At 39.2% G+C, this 18,732-nt stretch overlaps 1 protein-coding gene across 5 annotated transcripts in view; it reads left to right on the top strand.

Moving 5' to 3' along the window:
• sez6b (seizure related 6 homolog b) overlaps positions 1 to 18,732 on the top strand; it is a 182,048-nt gene that overhangs the window by 144,433 nt on the left and 18,883 nt on the right. For all 5 annotated transcript variants that reach the window (XM_089121235.1, XM_039670918.2, XM_089121233.1 and 2 more), the window contains exons 5-9: positions 3,456 to 3,641; positions 7,060 to 7,228; positions 7,785 to 7,951; positions 10,994 to 11,188; positions 12,889 to 13,027. In XM_089121235.1, the coding sequence (XP_088977361.1) occupies positions 3,456 to 3,641; positions 7,060 to 7,228; positions 7,785 to 7,951; positions 10,994 to 11,188; positions 12,889 to 13,027 (856 nt within the window). The remainder of the gene's footprint in view (positions 1 to 3,455; positions 3,642 to 7,059; positions 7,229 to 7,784; positions 7,952 to 10,993; positions 11,189 to 12,888; positions 13,028 to 18,732) is intronic.

Genomic DNA, 18,732 nt, shown 5'->3' with positions numbered 1-18,732 from the left:
AGAAACATGAGGGTGGGCTCGTTTGACTTGGGACAGCAAACAGCCAATCATGAATCACCTCAACAATTTCTGGCCATGCCCTAGCAACCATTGTAGAGCACCTTAGCAACCAAAATCCAAAGAGGGATATCTTCCATTCTGAATGTCATAGAGGCATAGGAGTTGGTTTATACTGACAAGCAGCCTTTGGAGTTTCATGATTGGCAGCTACCAAGCCACTCCCTAGCAACCAAACAGAGTACCCTAGCAACCATTTTGCAAGACTTTATCTCTGCATCAAAACATCGTATAGAGATGGGGGTTGGTTTATACATTCACATTGACTTTGGAGCTTCATGATTGGCAGCTGCCAAGCCACTCCCTAGCAACCAAACAGAGTACCCTAGCAACCATTTTGTAAGACCTACATCTCTGCATCAAAACATCGTATAGAGATGGGGGTTGGCTCTTTTTACTCATAGTAGCAAACATGACTTGCTACATGCTACACATGCTAACAGAGAATAGCTACATGCTAATATTGATTAGCTAAGTGCTAAATCATGCCAAGAAAATGCTACAAATTTCATAGTAACCATCTGTGACAACTACCAACCACCTATACCAGAACATCCAAGCAACCTCCTAGCAACACCCTAGCAACCACCTAGCAACCAACCAGAACACGCTAGCAACACCCTAGCAACCACCCAGAATACCATAGCAACCGCCTAGCAACCATCCAGAACACCTTAGCAACACCCTAGCAACCACCTAGCAACACCCTAGCAACCACCCAGAACACCCTAGCAACCACCTAGCAACACCCTAGCAACCACTCAGAACACCCTAGCAACTGCCTAGCAACACCCTAGCAACCACCCAAAACACCCTAGCAACCACCTAGCAACACCCTAGCAACCACCCAGAACACCCTAGCAACCACCTAGCAACACCCTAGCAACCACCCAGAATACCCTAGCAACCACATAGCAACCACCTAGCAACACCCAGAACAACTTAGCAACCAACAATAATACCCTAGCAACCGCATAGCAACACCATAGCAACCACCCAGAATACCCTAACAACCGCCTAGCAACCACCCAGAACACCATAGCAACCAGCCATAACACCCTAGCAACCGGGTGGTGAGTTTTGCCACTGCAAGCACCACTTCACATTTTCCTCTGGAAATGTACATTCTAGTTGTCTATCTATTGTTTAATATATATATATATATATATATATATATATATATATATATATATATTGACATACATACATACGTATATCATCCTTGCCTGTAGAGAGGAGTTTATTTCAGCATCATATAAAATCAACAATAATGATAAATACTATTAAAGCAAACACAGCTCTGGTATCGGAAAAGTATCGGTATCGGCCGATATCCAAAGTCAGGTATCGGGATCGGATCGGAAGTGAAAAAATGTGGATCGGTGCATCCCTAGTTGATGTTACATTTTTGGTCTCAGTGTCTTACTCCCTAGTTTTCTTGATGTTCTGGTGTTTGATTTATTTTGGTAAGATTTTGTTTGTTAACACTCAGTTGTGTATATCCTCTGCACTTGAATCCTGCCTTCACTCTTCTCCGAGGGCTTGGTGTGAAAGAGAACAAGTCCTGTGTTCAAAATCACCTCTATACCCTATACCCTCAAACGGCTGTCCCCCCTAAATAGTGCCCTATTTAATGGCATATTGACGATTTTGTGCATTTCAAATACACAAGGGTTAACAATACAGCAAGACACTCCTGGGCACAATCAAGACTAATTAACGGGGGGATACATTCAGTAAAAGGACTAAAAAACATGAAACAACATACAGGAAAAAGGGGACACAGGGCAGGCTGGGATCATGACAGAGATGGAGACTCGAGTCTCAGACCCAAAAGACTTCAGACTCGAGCTTCGAGACTCGTCAACAACCTGTTTTCATGTAATTATTGCTTTTTAAATCTAAAATCTTTAATGTATTTCTAATTTCTTGTTTTGGCACATATATACATTGGGGAAGCGTATGACGAGCTGCATGCCATGTCCCCTACCCTTTGCCATACTGTGCCTTTGCCATCTTTGCGCGCACTCACATATCAAAAATGGCGATAACAAGTCCTCCGGGAGTTGTGCCTTTTGTCATTAGTTTTGGTTTTAATGATTTGGCTTAATTTGGTTTAGAAATGATGCTGGATCCACAACAACGAACTTCATCAGGCACCTCAAAATGCACCCAGATATGACAGTCACTTGCTAATGTAAAAGAGGCGTTTAATTGAGCATAGTCACTTGTACAGTAACAAGCTAACCATCACAAAGTGTTGTATCCATGTGATGTGACAGACTTAGGTTAATATTTAACCAGGCCCGAGGGCTAGAGGGATGTGTTAAGTAGCAGAAGATTAGACTATACGTTGTCGCAACACACTTACGGCAGTGGGTACGGCAGTAAATCTGTTGATTCGTGTACACGGACACGATTTTCAGTCTCTCGGCACGTTTCCAAATCCGTGTCTCTCAGCAGGTGGACAGATCAGATGGCAAGAGAGAGTTGAGACTTGACTTGGACTCGTGGCAAAAGACTTGAGACTTGATTCAAACTTTCCCCTCGAAGACTTGAGGCTTGACTTGGACTTCCAAAAAATGACTTGTGACCATCTCTGGATCATGATAACAAGGGTCAATAAAGACTCATTTTACAGCCCTATCCAGAAAACCAAAGCTTATGTAAGAGTCCATTTTTAACGAAGTTTCATTTAAACCAGACCAGTCCCTAAGATTACTGCTTCTAAATGGCACATAGAAACAAAATAAAAACCTCATTGAATTGTCATTGGTATATATTGTATACCATATGTCATCAGACATTCACATGGTCTGTCTAAGTGGGCCAGATTAAGCTTCTATGTGGACCAGAGTTTTGCAAGACTGTGTAAAAAATCAAAATGGAAAGAGTGTCCAGTTAAAAATGATTAAGAATCTGCACTAGTCTCAGCGGTAGAGAGGGTTTTGCTCTATTGCGACTATTAGGCCAAATGTGAGACTAATCTATCATCTTAGGCAGCTAATGATTGTCTCCACGCATCCCAGCAGGCCCATTCTGGCTGGGGAAACGGACAGTGTTCGGGGTTTGGGTTTATTTGTCATCTTCAAGATGTCCCTTTCACACAGAAAAGGTCGACTGCGGTCTGGAGAACATGGAGAGAGGACATGCATTGGGGACAGACCCTCGGAGACCATATTAAACTGAGAGAAAGAAAGACAGATGGAGTTTGTTAAGATAATAAGTCTTCTTGAAATAAGTGGGAGTCGCCGTAATGCAATATTCAAACTCCCCACAGACCTTAGTCTCAGTCTAATGATAGTTTTAGAGCTGCTTCAGACGTTTGTTTAAATAAGCATGGTCTGACGTGCTACAGTTTTGTGCCTAATCATTTATTCTTTTGCTCTCCATTACAGCATTTGTCTTGAGTTGCAACTTCCCTGATAGACCAGCATACGGAGATGTGTCCGTCACAAGCCTCCATGCGGAGGGAGAGGCCTATTTCTACTGCTTCAATGGATATCAACTCCAGGGTCCCTCCACACTGACGTGCCGCAATGCCACCACACCCTACTGGAGTGGCAGAGTGCCACGGTGCCTTGGTGAGTCCCAAACTTAATGATGAATTTAGGGGATGTTCACACTTGTAGTTCACTTTGTTTGGTCCAGACCCCCCCATAAAAAACAAAAAAAACAAAACAATTGGCATTCACATTGGCATTTTAACACCAAACCTAAAGATATGTTCACAACCTGATTGGTCGGCTTTTATTATGTATTTTTCATGGCTGAACTTAACAAACATCCAAAACAATTTTGTGTGCTGGGCTAAATGCACTTGTTGTATGTGCGTAGCCTACATATGATGGTATTTTGACCAGCTGAGAACTCGTGAAGTGCTTATAAAATGTGTAAAGGAGTCGAAACAGCACCAGGAATCCCTTTGTCATGCACACAAATGAAGATCTGCTGCGATGAGACACGGTTCTGATGTCTGTACCGAACTGTGATGGAAAACATTGTGATGATCTTTTCAATGGTCCGCTTGTTTGGTGCGCACCTGGGTTCAGATGGCACCGTTCAGCTTATTCAAATAAACCACACTAACAGAGTATTTGCACCAGGGTTCATTTTAATTGGACCAAACATGCCAAGAGTGAACACACATTTTTTATGTTTTTACCTGACAACCACTGGGATTACATTGGGATTACATTGGTTCCACTGAAAAATTACAATTTACACAATAATTCAAGTGCTTTGACAAAAAATGTGCCTCACATTTCTATTTTTATACTTTCTAAACAATGATGGCATCATTTAACTTCATTAAGTTCCTTATTCTTAGCAAGATGGCGATACGCTGGTCTAATCAAAACAATTCTGTGCTAATTGACATTATGCTCCAAATCTGGTCCATTGAACAATACTTGTATTAGATCTAAGTGATCCCTTTAAAGGGTTATGGATCTAAGCTGCTGATACAGTAGATGCAGGTTGCTTCCAGGTGGCTGTAAACTTGAAGTAGAAACTACCTAGCATGTCACATGTGCCCTTTCACCAGATAGACTCTTAATTGCAGGTTACTCCAGAGGGATTGTACCTGTATTGAGTGTGTTGCAACAAAAGGATCGGCTAAATGACAGTTAATTACCAAATCTGCAGTATTTGATCTCTACCCTTGGGAAATTCAATTATGAAGCAGTAGCACTAGTAAGCAGCACTAGTTCAGGAAAATCTATGAAGTTGTAACTTCTGCTTTTAATGAACCTTCTTTCATTTTTATATAGATGCAAGTGGTTTTACCTGACAATGATATACACAGCCTCCTCACACTTGCTGATTTGCTTCGTGACGCTGCCCTGGACTCGCTCACTAGCAATTATCCTTCTTTTTCTTTTCTTCATTTCACCATAAACATACACCCACAAGTCATTTTGTCATTCAGGCGCAAACAAACCTCACGCCTGTGTAAATATTTAGTCCACACAGGTGTGATTTAACTTGACAGGGGAGAAACTCCCGGTGCGGTTGCTCCCTCCTCCTTTTAAGTTAATTGGGGTTTGATCATTGATTTTGGCTGGAATGGTTGTAACAGAATTGTTTGTGCTACAAGGCAGTGAATATTAACAACCGTACCCCCTGAAGGCAGCCCGGTGTGGCAGCGAGATTGACAGGTCTGCCTTCTCTGCATAAATAAGGACTTTTTGTGCCTCAATCTCTTTGTGGAGCCGAATCCCAGAGCTGGAGAACTCTTCCCTCTTGCATGACAAGCAGAACAACATCTTCGATTGCAAACAAGACCGGGTTCCCTGAAGGACGGCTGTTTTGATGAAGGATCTCATTTAGTGCTTCGGTGGCACAAGTCGTGGGGTTGTTTAGTTAGCCTGCGGCTGCCAGACGTGGCCTACAGGATCTGGAGTTTCTCACTTTTCTCCATTATTTTGGAGTGAAATAGCATAAACGTGCAGTTTTAGAAACAAGCTGATGCGGAGCCGGGCCAGACTGTCAGAGTCTGATTACTGATCAGCATGGGCCGGCTGCCAGGGAGCACGGCTTTGGGTCCACTTTAATTACGTTCTGTCCGCCTGACTAACCTTCAGGCGTCAAGCTCTGAAGGAATCCTCCTCCGTCGACAAGCTCTCAGTCTTTTTTTGTTGCTTTTAACAAAAACTGTTTACTATTGGTTTATAAAACTGATTCCCGTAATATTATTATTATTCCAGTTTTTCCCCCAAATTCTTGTGGTGTGACCAAATTGCTGAAAAAAATATATATAAAACAAGAAATGATATCATAGAGAGGATCAAGTTAAGATAGCTTTTTATGACAAGACAAGTGTCAGGTTTGTGTAGGTAGCTGAAGACGAAGACACGGGAACTGCAGTATAGTTGATTTATTTACAAACCTAACTGACAAGAACAAATGAAAACTCCAGGAATTCAGGACACATAACCATACAAGGATGACGACCAACAAACACAGAGGCCCCGGTTACATGAATGGAAAACATAGATATTTCCCTTCGGTATGGCCGCTTATTTACACGAAAACCCAGTTTTTATCACAGAAAACGATTATTTCTGAAAACTCCAGCCAAAGTGGAGATTTCTGAAAACGCTGGTTATGTTTTGTCGTGTCAACTGTGAGAAACAGCGTTTTAGGTTCTCTCTTGTCGATTCTGAGGATTCTGATTGGTTTGCATGGCTTTATCCTTCTCCCTACACTGCCACCCATAGGTTTGGCATAGATATGATGGCGCTCGACGGCGTATTTATGCGGGTGTGTGAACAATGTTATTGAAAATGGAGTGGGGGAAATATTCATTTCTCTAAATAACCGGCTTTGTGTAAACGTGGCCTGAGGGAAAACACAGGTCTTAAAAGAACTGGGACTAATGGGATAATTAACTGAACACAAGTGATGGGAATAACTAATTAGACAGACAGGGGAAACTAACAGGACTGAACCAAAATCACAAAAGGGGGAAACAAGATCACAAAACAGAACTAAACACATTGAAAATGTGACGGCAAGATTACTTCAATGTGTAAAAAATATATTAATTATTTACTATATTTATATTATAATCGTAAAAAATACTATAAAATGATTTCATTAAAAAATTTAAAATTTGTTGAAAATGGTATAAAAGTCTTTCAAAAATATACAGTATATGAAACCAGCATGAATACAACAAGGACATTTTTAATTCTCGGCACACGTGTTTTAAACTACATTTTAAAAAGTATTTTATAATCTTAAGCACCTGATGTATCTGAAATCACATAATGTCTGATTGCGACTGTTACAAATATATATTCTATAGGCTACAGAATGAATGTATGTTGTATCAATAAATACCACTGTACTACATCTGCCATGTTGAAATTGTCATGTGACTTGTGACATGTACATTATTGTGTTTTATAGAGCTTTCCTTGAGAGCTTTCCTTGAACTCTAGCACTCTTATTTTCATCTCAATGGCATCTGTCTCCTTCCATTTGTACTTTGAACAGTGGCCTGTGGTGGAATGGTGAAGAACGCGACTCTCGGCCGCATTGTATCGCCTGGTTTCCCTGGTAATTACAGCAACAACCTGACCTGCCACTGGGTGCTGGAGGCCCCTGAGGGTCAAAGACTGCACGTGCACTTCGAGAAGGTGGCCCTCGCCGAAGATGATGACAGGTTCGTCCCAGTCAACTCAATCGTACTCCGCTATTATACACTAATTAGTCAACTGATGTTCAAAGAGACAGTTGGAGAAGCTCAGAGTGTCTCTTCACAGTGCCGTCACACTCCAAATGTGGCGCTGCTCTTCAGGGCATTATCTGCTACGGCGAGAGCGAGGGATGATAGGAACAGCTGTGAGTGCGCGAGTGAAAGTGGATGAAAGTTTCTGAGATCAGACACTTGCTCTCCTTTAAAATAATTTAGAATAATCAAATCCCCTCGTGCAGGCGCGGAGAGAACGATTACAGCCCACTCCAGGGCCTCAGGAGGGGGATTAAGTTATTTTTATTAGCAGTTTCCGCTTTTTCTGCAGGCTTTGCTAACAAATGGACTTTTAATGAGGTCACTTGCTGCTCAGCTATTCAAAATCATATCAGGCAATTACTATGAAAACTGCCAAAAGACAGTGCTAGAAATCAGAGGAACGTTACATCTGCTGCCAAACAGATACTGTAGAGAGATTCACTGTTTTGAACCCAACTAAACCATTCTGTTCTGTTTACGTCTGCAGGTTTCTGATCAAAAATGGCAACCACATCGACTCGCCCATTCTGTATGACTCGTATGAGGTGGAATACCTTCCGAACGAGGGAATCGTTTCTTCCAACAGACATCTCTTTGTGGAGTTCACGACGGATGGTTTTGGGACCAACACGGGGGTGGCCATCAGATATGAAGGTACGGACTAACTAGACAGTTCATTGTAAGTTTAAGTAGATCGTAGAACCATTGCCATCATTGCCTACGATCAACTTTTGAGAATCGTAGTTCAGGTCAGTTCACGAGTGAACCAGTAGGAATGTTTACGTTCACTAATTTCTCAGTCGGAATGAATACAGTCTAATTTCACATTCTGAAAGTTCTGTTTACATGAACTAAAAATGTTTACATTTCATATGCAGTACCCAGTTGCCACGTTCAGAACCGAGAAAACCTTTGGGAAAATGTCACTGGAGCTATTTTTACTGGAGTGCAATTCTAAAAAGAAAGCTGACATATATGTTAGAAGAGCTTTTTTAGCAAATATTGAGTAAATATTAAGTCAGACATAAACATACGCACGATGATAAGTCATTGAATGTATGTAAACATGATGACCCATTGTGAGTGCTCAAGGTTTTTTGAAACAAGTTGGATTCAAGTGTGGATCAATTGTTGTTTTCTTCGATGAGGAAACTTTTTTTATCCGATTGACTGCCATTAATTCGATTATAAGGGTATTATTTGGGTGTAAATGTAGATAATGATTCGGTTCACTAATGTCTCATTCATTATCAGTTAGTCACTGTGCAGCATTGGTCACAGGACATCGTAATAATGAGGACTTGATAGCTGCCAACATCTCCGCTGCTTTGTCTCTGAACCGGGACGTACACGGTGGGGGTTACCGAGTTCAAACGCTGTTTGAAGAACACATGTCCTTTACAGAGCCTCAGGGCTGTGGTGGAGACAAAGAGTGTACCTTCCGGCACATTCCCCTTGTTGCTTCGATTCACACCAAAGATCTTTTCTCTTACGTGCCTTGCTAAACACTCCTTAGATTCATGGCTCAAATGAGATTTATTCAAATTAGTTTAAATGGAAATCGAATCAAATGCAACTCGGCAAGGTCATTAAAATGAGTTTTAACTGGAAACAGAAATTGCACAAATTACATTCCTATTCCCTCTGACAGGTCAGTCGAATGTGCGCAGTTGCATTTGTTCACAGGGATGTCATGCACACCTCAGGACCTCTCAGTCATTATCTGGCGAGGTCAATCTAATCTCATTTACCATGCCACAATCCGATTATGCTATCTACAATGTACTAATGCGCCTTCACGGCAACCTGTAACAATTTGGCTTGTCTTCTCACACTTCTGACACCTCTCTGAATTTCACACCAGTTAGAGTGCTCAGCCTTTAATAGTCTTTCTGATTGAAGTGCTTAAAATCAAAATGGATCTGTTTTTTTTTTTTTTATCGATTTCAATAGACTAGCAAAATAAATGATTCGGAACTCTTTGTGTTTCGAGAAGCCACACATTGAATATTCGTTCAGTTATCTGAAGGCCATTTAAACCAGAATCATGTAAATCTATCCAGTAATTGTATTTTAATGGAATATTTGGTGAAATAGAGGTATTGTCATACTTTTCAGAGGTCAATTTCTTTATTTTTTGACCTTGTTGCGTATGACCGTCAGCATGGCCCAGAGAAACTTTTATAGTTAAAGGAGTAGTTCACTTTAAAAAAAACAACTTTTGCTGATAATTTAAACTCTTGAGTCGAAAAGAAATGAAGGTTTTTGATGAAAACATTTCAGGATTTTTGTCCATATAATGGACTTTATTGGGTACCAAACGGTTCAAGGTCCAAAAGACAGTTACATTGCAGCTTCAAGGGGCTTTAAACGACACCAGACAATGAATAAGGGTCTCGTCTAGCGAAACGATCAGTCATTTAAAGTTTATATATAACATTTGTACGTTTTATAATCAAAACATGTAAGTTTTATAAGTTTTAACAATCACATTTTGTCAACATTTATTTAAAGTCGAAAATGGGACTTAAACTTAAACTATTATTCGTCTTATTGCAAATATTTTTCGCTAATTGATTCATAAATCAAAGTAAGAAATATATCAAATAAAAACAAAATGTGAAGAAAAATTATTATACAATTTCATAACTTCATATCGAAATATATACTGTAAATATATAAAACTGAAGCAAAATAGTATTTAACTGATGAGAAATAACTGAGACATTAAAGAGATTTTATTTATGATTTTTCTTTCCAATGGGGACACTAACTCATGGCAATAACACAAAATGTGCATTGCACATTAAATTATGTGCAAAGCTCATTTCCATATAAATCTGACTTTTATGTTGATGCCATCTTATGTAATGATTGTTTCTGTGGATACAAGAGAGCAAGATTCAACTGATGATTAAAAATGACTCATTTTTACTTCTTTTAGACAACGGAGCCAGATGAATGCAAAGATGAATAATGCAAATGTGTCTGGGTAAAGGGGATTAGGGGGGAGGGGGAGGGGCACAGTTTGCTGTAATTGGCAGAATAGCCTGTGTTTATTAAACAGAGAGCGAGGCTGAATGTGGGTAGTCTAATCTAGCGCACGCTCGAACGAGGCCGGACCCGGAGGGATATCAAAGCCAGTGTTTACCCATAGTCTGAACATCCTCATCTTAAGTCTCCTCCTCTCGCTCTAATCTCTATTCTACATTCTCAGGCGAGCACAACAACCAATAACGGTTCAGCCAGGCATGTCAGTTTGTTGTTTCCCTGAGTGAGTTTGTTCATTCACGTTGCGCATTTATTCACGTTGTCGGGCCGTCTCTCTTTCTTTTACGCCCGTAAATGGCCTTGCAAGTCTGGCTAAGGCTGATTAACTAACAATATCCTTCCAAGGGCAACCCTGCAACCTTGAGTTTGCATCCAGGAGGATTTTGATCGGTGGGAATGTAAAACGCTGCACATTGCTTTGCCACATTCAACAGACAAATTATTTTAGACTGCCTTCTAAAAATGCTTTTCAATTCAGATTCCGCGCTGTCCTCTGCTTTTCCAACGAAATTATGATGTGAAAGGCTGAGCTGAGCGGACTGGTTGTCTGTGTGGTTTAAGGTCTTCTGAAATCAGATGCTTGGTGATAGTGTTTGGACTGTGATGTGCGTCTCGGAGCAGGTGATTTATGGTGTGTCCTCTCAGCTTTTGCAGCAGGGCACTGCTACGAGCCATTTGTCAAGTACGGCAACTTCACCAGCACTGACAGCACCTACGCTGTGGGCACGGTTGTGGAGTTCACCTGCGACTCCGGCTACACCCTGGAGCAGGGCTCCGTCATCATCGAGTGCATGGATCCCAGCAACCCTCAATGGAATGAGACTGAACCCGCCTGCAGAGGTTTGTGTCGGAACGTTTGCATATGGGTTGGGCCAAATTCAGAAGTGAAGAATTAGCTCCTTTTCAGTGAATTTGAATCTGTCCGTTAGGATCAATGCTTTTAAAGCTTTTAAAACTTTTTTTTTTTAGCTTTGTCAAGCTAACACTCTTGTCTTTCAGTTTTTAATTCTACTTCATTCAAATTGCAATTCTGCTTCCTGTTTTTTACCTCAATTCAAATTCAATTCACAACGATGCACATCCCTATATATATATACTGTGTGTTAAATTCACTATTCAATAAAAATGTGCATTTTATTCACAAATCAGCTCCAAACTTGTTCATTCAGGCGTTAAATGTCATAGCATATAGCACACTTTATTTAATTCGTGATGAAATTGAACTAGCGACAGATCTTTTTATCCACTTTGCGACGTACATCCAAGTGTAACGGATTATAAAACGGAAAATAAAAAATGATATAGGATGGGGAATTTGTTTTATGCATCAGTTGTTGATTGGATTTTGATTTTAATATAAGTTCAAATTTAACCTGATAATATTATTAATACCAGTTATTATTATTAACTGGCCAATGCAGAGATTGATAGATTATCTTCCTCATTATTATTTTAATTATTATTTGAATATTAATTTATTTAATGTATTATTCATCAAAATCTGATCTAATCAATGTAAAGAGCATTATAACTAGCCATTTATCCCAAACTGTTTACCTGGATAATTTGCTTCATGAATCTGGTGCTAAAACAACACAGCGTTTAAATAAAGCTGTCAGGCACAAATGATCCTCTCCTCTAAGTTCACACGTGACCGTATAGTGTAGGCTTTACATTTATGTGTTTCTGTGTATAATCTGCATTAGTTAGCTGCTGAAGAGCTCTACAGGCAGCATGTATAGTACAGTACAAGCATCATCCATTTAGGGCCTTTTCTATGTAATCCACTACATCCTGTGTCACCTGGATGGGTTTCAGACACTCTTAGCCACAGTCACACGCCTAAAGCAGCAGTAAAAGCATTAAACCATGGATGCTAGAACCAGGTGCACAGAGCTGAAGAATGTGAGAGAATGCCTCACTCATAATGCCCTGATTCCACCCACACCCGCCACACACACACACACACACACACGGTTATCTTATCTGACCCGTTGCTCAAGTACATTTCTTGAGCCTGACAATAGAGTTTGGATTGAAAGGATTTAATCGTACTGGCTCTAGCAGAGGGTCAAGACAACAGCTTTTCCATTTGAAACTGTGCTTACATCCAGCTAAGCCAGTGTAGTGATGTGAATAGGGGGGAAATGAAAACAGGAAGCAATGAGCCGTTTGTTAATCTGGCCCGAATTTTCCATTTAGACCCTAGTCGGATTAATCCAGAGTTTGAGTTCTGTTCAAGAGCTTGGATTCAAATTTTGGGATACAAAATTCCATACCATTTGAATATATTGAGATTTTGTATAACATCAGTCTTGTTAGCATTGAAATCATTTTCAGTCATTAAAGTTGAAAGATGAAAAGGCATGTTGCCTAAATTCTACATTTTATATAACACTAAAATACCACTGACAACATCATTTTATTTATTTATTCTGATATCTATTGGATTATGCAATGAATAAGATGTAATAGATTAAATAAAGATTTGGGTACTTATGTGTGTGTGTGTTTTCTCTCTCTCTTTGGTTGCATTGCAGCTGTTTGCAGTGGAGAGATCACAGATTCAGCTGGGGTGGTGTTATCTCCAAACTGGCCTGAGGCCTATGACAAGGGTCAGGACTGCATCTGGGGGATCCATGTTGAAGAAGACAAGAGGATCATGCTAGACATCCAAGTGTACGTCCAAGTTAATGACATATATATTATACAACAAAAATCATACATGAACACTATACACAGTCCTCACAGTTTTGAGAGAGATATGTATCTGCCAGCCAAGCCTTTAAATTCATTTCCACTATACTTATCATCTTTATCATGCAAACTTTTAAATTGCATAACAATTCACTCGTTTTTATTGATTCATCAATTAAAAATCCTGCCGATGCAAATGCATCGATCTTGAAACATGGATTTTTAAATCTTCAGTTAGATACACATATGTTGACCCAAATGAATTTATATTCTCCCAAATATCTCTGCATTTGGCCTCTCCAGAGTTTTTCGGTGGACATGGCCCAGTTTTTTAATGTATGATCTCCAGTTAAAGTTCCCCTATTATGCTATTTTAAAGGTTCCTATTTTGTTTTGTCTCCTACATGCATGCAAGGTCGAAAAGCACTTTCATTTTCAGTGTACATTCAGTATACTTGTCCGTCACCTTCTCCATATTTGTTTGTGATTTTAGCGCGTCTGTTCTCCCGCCCTTCAATCAATCAATGCTGTAGTTTCCGGAGCGCGATGTTTTCACCCTAAGTATTTTTTTTTATTTTATTACTCAGTAACGGATATGATTTAAAATGTAGCGAATTAAAATACTACAAATAAAATTTGAAAAATTACTTTAAATGTATAAGTACAAAAAAACAACAACTACTCAATTACAGTAATGCGAGTAAATGTCATTCGTTCCTTTCCACCTCTGCTGTTTTGTATATATGTCTCAGGAAGAGAGAGTTGAATGGCTGATGATTTATTGCAGCAGTGCAGAATCAATTCTTTCTTTTAGGAGACAATAAATGTATTTGTTGTGCACTTTGATCTTTTACAATCTTTACATTCACAAATAGCTATATTACACACTGCATAAAGGTTATATATTCTAAAAAGCATAAGGGGTTGCTTTAATTCAACAGATGCTACATCCTTTAGTCACACTGAGATAAATGTGGATCAAATCCACAGTGGGTTCATCTAGACCTTTCTGCACACTCCCGGCGTACATATCAGTCTCTAACTCTAGATGCCAATGGACTCAAACATGTATCACCATGGGGCTGCCTTTCTGCTGGGTTTGTCCCTGATGTGGCTGAGATTGGAGTTACACAGTTACAAGTTCTGGTGCTTTGCATCATCTGCTCCCCACTAACCGGTTCGGCTCTCACAATCCAAATGAAACACCCGTCATATCGCTCTGGGCATTTCTGTTCAACATCGACTTAGAACTTGAAGACCTTGATTGTTTTTTTCTGAAGATCTCCCAGAGCATATATCTTTAAAGCACTGACACAACACCACAGCTTTTTTCAAAATATAGCCTACTTTAAACTCTTTCATAATTAACCCAAAAACTATTTGAATTTCTCTTCGTTGCATCAGTAATTACTGCAATCAGTGTGACACAGCACTTTGTTGGTTTCTACTGTCAGCCAAGTTCTCAAAGACAAGATAGCTGTTGTGTAGCTTTATGTTGAATTTAATTGAAGGGTCATGGGAGAGGTTGAGTATATCTGTAAATTGCGGTTAACATCACATCAGGTTTACTCGGTTCACGCTCCCTGCTAAATTCCGGGCAGTCAAACTGCGCTGGCAGAGAGATCGAAATATGGCATGCGGGAGAGAGTTATTTTCTCTGCAGTTCCTTTTGGGGAAAAAAGACTCAAACTGCTTGGAGATGCAAGCTAGATCAACACGTCCTCCTTGCACAGGGAAAAATACTCGGTGTTCTGTTCCAAAACCTAGTGAGCTACCTATAGAGGCGACATTTTAAGGCATCATTGATTCGAAAGCTGTGCCAAAAAGTAAATTATTATTTTGCCTCTTAAGACACCTCATTTTAACTAAATTCTAAGGTGGCATCACATGTACAGTTTGCATTTTGCAGATCGTATTTCAAGAACGCTTTGCAACAAGCTCAAAAATTGACCTATGATGGTTGTACTTTATATCGGAAGTAGAAATGTTGTTGAATTAAATGCCATAAATTTCATTATGTGTCTCCAGTCACATGATCCTTCAGAAATCATTAAGATTTGCTACTCAAGAAACATTTCCTGTTTTTGCTTAATATTTTTGTGGGATTTCCCCCCCACCCCCACACACACAAATCTTTGATTAATATTAACCCTTTCCCCACCAGAATTTCGTTTTTTTTCGTTTTTTTAGAAAGTTGCTAGCCTCCACCAGTGTTTTTGATCATTTTCACAAACATTTTGTGTCCCCAATCCCCCAATACAAGAATATTTTGTTCTATGAATATCTGAACATATATCAATATATCAAAAGAAAGAAAAAAGCCTCTACTTTATCACTTGTTTCTGCTCCTTTTTTTGTCTGTTTTGATTGGGGGATTCTCTACTCTTTCAAAAGTTAGTGTAATAGGGCCTCCTACCATATAACAGTGAAAACACTGTCACTGAAAATTCGGTTAATGGCGGGGAAAGGGTTAAGTGTAATTGAATTGTGTAATTGAAGTGTAATTACTGTAATTTTTGATCAATTTGTATCCCTTCTGATTAAAAGTGTTAATATCTTTCAAAAAATATCTGATTGACCCCAAACGTTTTAACGTAGTGTATAAAATATAATTAAGTATATTTTTAAAGAGTTGTGCCCTGTTAGCAAAGCAACATGCTAACAGAAGTCAATTCAAACAATTTGTGCTGCTGATGTGCTTTAAAGGCCTGACTTATCAGGTTCCATCTCAGTTATTATGCCTATGTAGGCAGAAGGCAGCTTGTTTGGTTTTGGAACAGAGTTTAAGAGTCTTCACTGAATGTGTATGGCAAACAGGAAGTTGAAAAAAAAGGGGGCAGATGAAGGGGCATGTTGTGCATAAAGAGGATGCAGAAGTGGGATGCACACTGCACAAAGGTTAATAACAAACTCAACAGAACAACAATTACTTTATTGGATGGTTTTATGAATGTGAAATCAATTATGTGAGCAAGGAAACAAGTGTTGAGTGTGATTGTGCCGTCAGGTGAGTTGCGGAACATGAGGCCCTGCTGTGTCAGACCCAGATAGATTATTCATGCATTCAATAATTTGGCTGCCTTAATTAAGATTCACTCATTTGCATATGGTTCCTTTCGCATTTGTCATGTTTCTCTCTCTCTCTCTCTCTCTCTCTTTTATTGCAAGTGTCCCGACTGCCGTGCTAAATTGTGGGACTCTGTAATAAATGACATTCTGGATGTTTTGTTGGAGATGCAGTTAACATAATTAATTTTCCATTTATTTTGTGGTGGAGGTAATGGAGGGAGATGGCAAGTTTTTTGTTTTTCCTGCAAGTGAGGATGAGGCCATGTGCTTCTCTATGTGGCCCAGATATCTTCAGACAGTTATACTGGTGTGTGTGGATATTTGCTAAGATAATAGATATATGTTTTAGTTTGAAACAAGATAAGACAACTCTAAATATATATATTATATATAACAACTTATAAATGGGGTCCAAGACGATGATTCATTTACATGCAGAGAATTTCTTCAGTACTTCAACATGGACCAACATGACATGGATCATGTGAAGCATTTGTGTCCGAAGCTCATCATACAATACAACTCAATTTCAGAATCAGTTAATATATTGTAGTTTTCTGCAATTAATTTGACCTAACTGTAATTAACCATATGCTAACGTTCAACTTTGGGGTCAGTATGATTTTAATAAGGATGCAATAAATCGATCAGGAGTGACAGTAAAGACTTAAAATGTTACAAAACATTATAAGCATCACAACTGTTTTCAACATAATAATATGAAAATTAGAATAGATAGATTTTAAAATAGAAAACAGTACTGTTTTTTGATCAAATAATTACAGATTTGGTGAGCATAAGAGACTTCTTTATGAAACATTAAAAAAACTCACCAACCCCAAACTTTTTGTACATATTTTGCAACTTATCACACACACACATATAAATGTTTTGTTTTGTTTTTTGTCTTTTTCTGAGGATAAAATTTGTATTATTATATTTCAAAGCCATAATTTAGACCTAAATGAGGGGGCTTTTAAATACATGAACAGCCTTGCTTCAGAAAATAAAACAATGTCCCTTAAAATAGCCAAATGTAATTTAAATAAAAATGCTAATTTTCTCCCCTTAATTTTGCACTTTATCTTGTGATTTCATAATTCTCTACAATCTTAATACCAGGTGTAAACAGGACCATTGATTGAGCTGCAGAGAAACATTATTGGATGGATAGGTGTGTCTGGAGTCATTATGGTCCATTGCAAAGCCTACACATCCCCCATCCTTAAAATTTTCAAATGACCAAATTTATCAAAGGACATATGGGACATTATCAGCCAGGCACATCAAGTAAGACATATAGCGAGGGAAAATTAGTCAGGAGGGGGCCAGCCACAGCTGTTCAGCCCAGAGAGACTGAGAGACTAATAGCAAATCTACTTTTCCAAATTCCCTATTTCACAGTTCTGTACTTATATTCTTGCTTGCATCTTCTTACAAGCGATCATTGGCCCAACACAGGTCCTTATTGCTACATAGGTGTCCTGCAGAGCCTTTTAGCTGTATTGAATCATGGATTCTGTAATAGCAGGGCCCGGGCCACTGCTGGAGGCTCGTTATGGGGCCATAAGAACATTTTATCCCAATAATGAATATGCACCCACTCCTCTGTAATCATTCATCAATGTACCGCACACTCCCAATTACCTCAGAACGTGGGGCGTAATGAAGGCGGATGAATTCATTTAGCAGGGAGGGTTTCTCATGCTGTATGAGCCGGGCCGTGAATCGGAGGAAGGGGGGAGAGAGGTGCACAGGTGACAGCTGGAACACCTGCACACAGTCTCTCATAGATCTTGCCGCACAGCATGGGATGCTGAATATGTCAGAGCCAGTCAAATTCCAGGTTCCCATGAGTGCTACAGCCCTCTTCTGGAGCTGTAGTGCACAGCTGTGCAAGATCGACGTGATTTAGCCAAGTAGGAAGTTCATGCCTTCATGCCTATATGTACTTTGTAGGCTGCCCCCAACTAAAGATCATTAGTCGTTCATTTAAGAAATGAGTCAATTAATCGCACGTTTATATTAATTTAATTGGGCTGCTCAAATATACACTGGGTGCATGTAGGAATATAGCCTATTTAGCGCTCAATTCACGCATAAAGCTTGCCGACATTAATATTATTATAAATGCGTCGGAAAAAATAACAGGGAGACTTTTTAATTGTTTATTAATAAACTAGTGTTTTCTGAGTCAGTGTCGGCTGCAAAGATGAAGTTTACGATGCTGACTCTTCATCTCAACAGTTAAAGAGAATGTACTTTTCATACAGATTACATAATCGGAGAGTATTTGTTTTTTATTCAAATTGGTTCATTTAAAAGACTTTTCAACAGAAAGCGCATCCTGTTTATTATTCTTTATCGTACAAAATCAGAACGTTTTGTTGTTGTAAATGAAAGTAGACCCTTTCGAATGATGATGTATTACTCTTATATGTATGACCATTAATGGTCATTTGTGTTTTAAGTGGTTTCTGTTGTTATTCGGAAAAAAAGCAAGTGCAACTTTTAAAAAAAAGCAACTATTCTCAATCATCCACGCAAAAATGTGCCTAATAGTAGTGCACATTTAGGCTAATGTTAGAGGGAGCAGCCATGTAAAGTTGGTTCTATTT

This window comes from Pimephales promelas, chromosome 16 (genome assembly GCF_988280905.1).
Source record: "Pimephales promelas chromosome 16, fPimPro1.hap1.1, whole genome shotgun sequence".
Taxonomy (NCBI): domain Eukaryota; kingdom Metazoa; phylum Chordata; class Actinopteri; order Cypriniformes; family Leuciscidae; genus Pimephales; species Pimephales promelas.
This window is presented reverse-complemented; position numbering and strand designations above follow the sequence as displayed.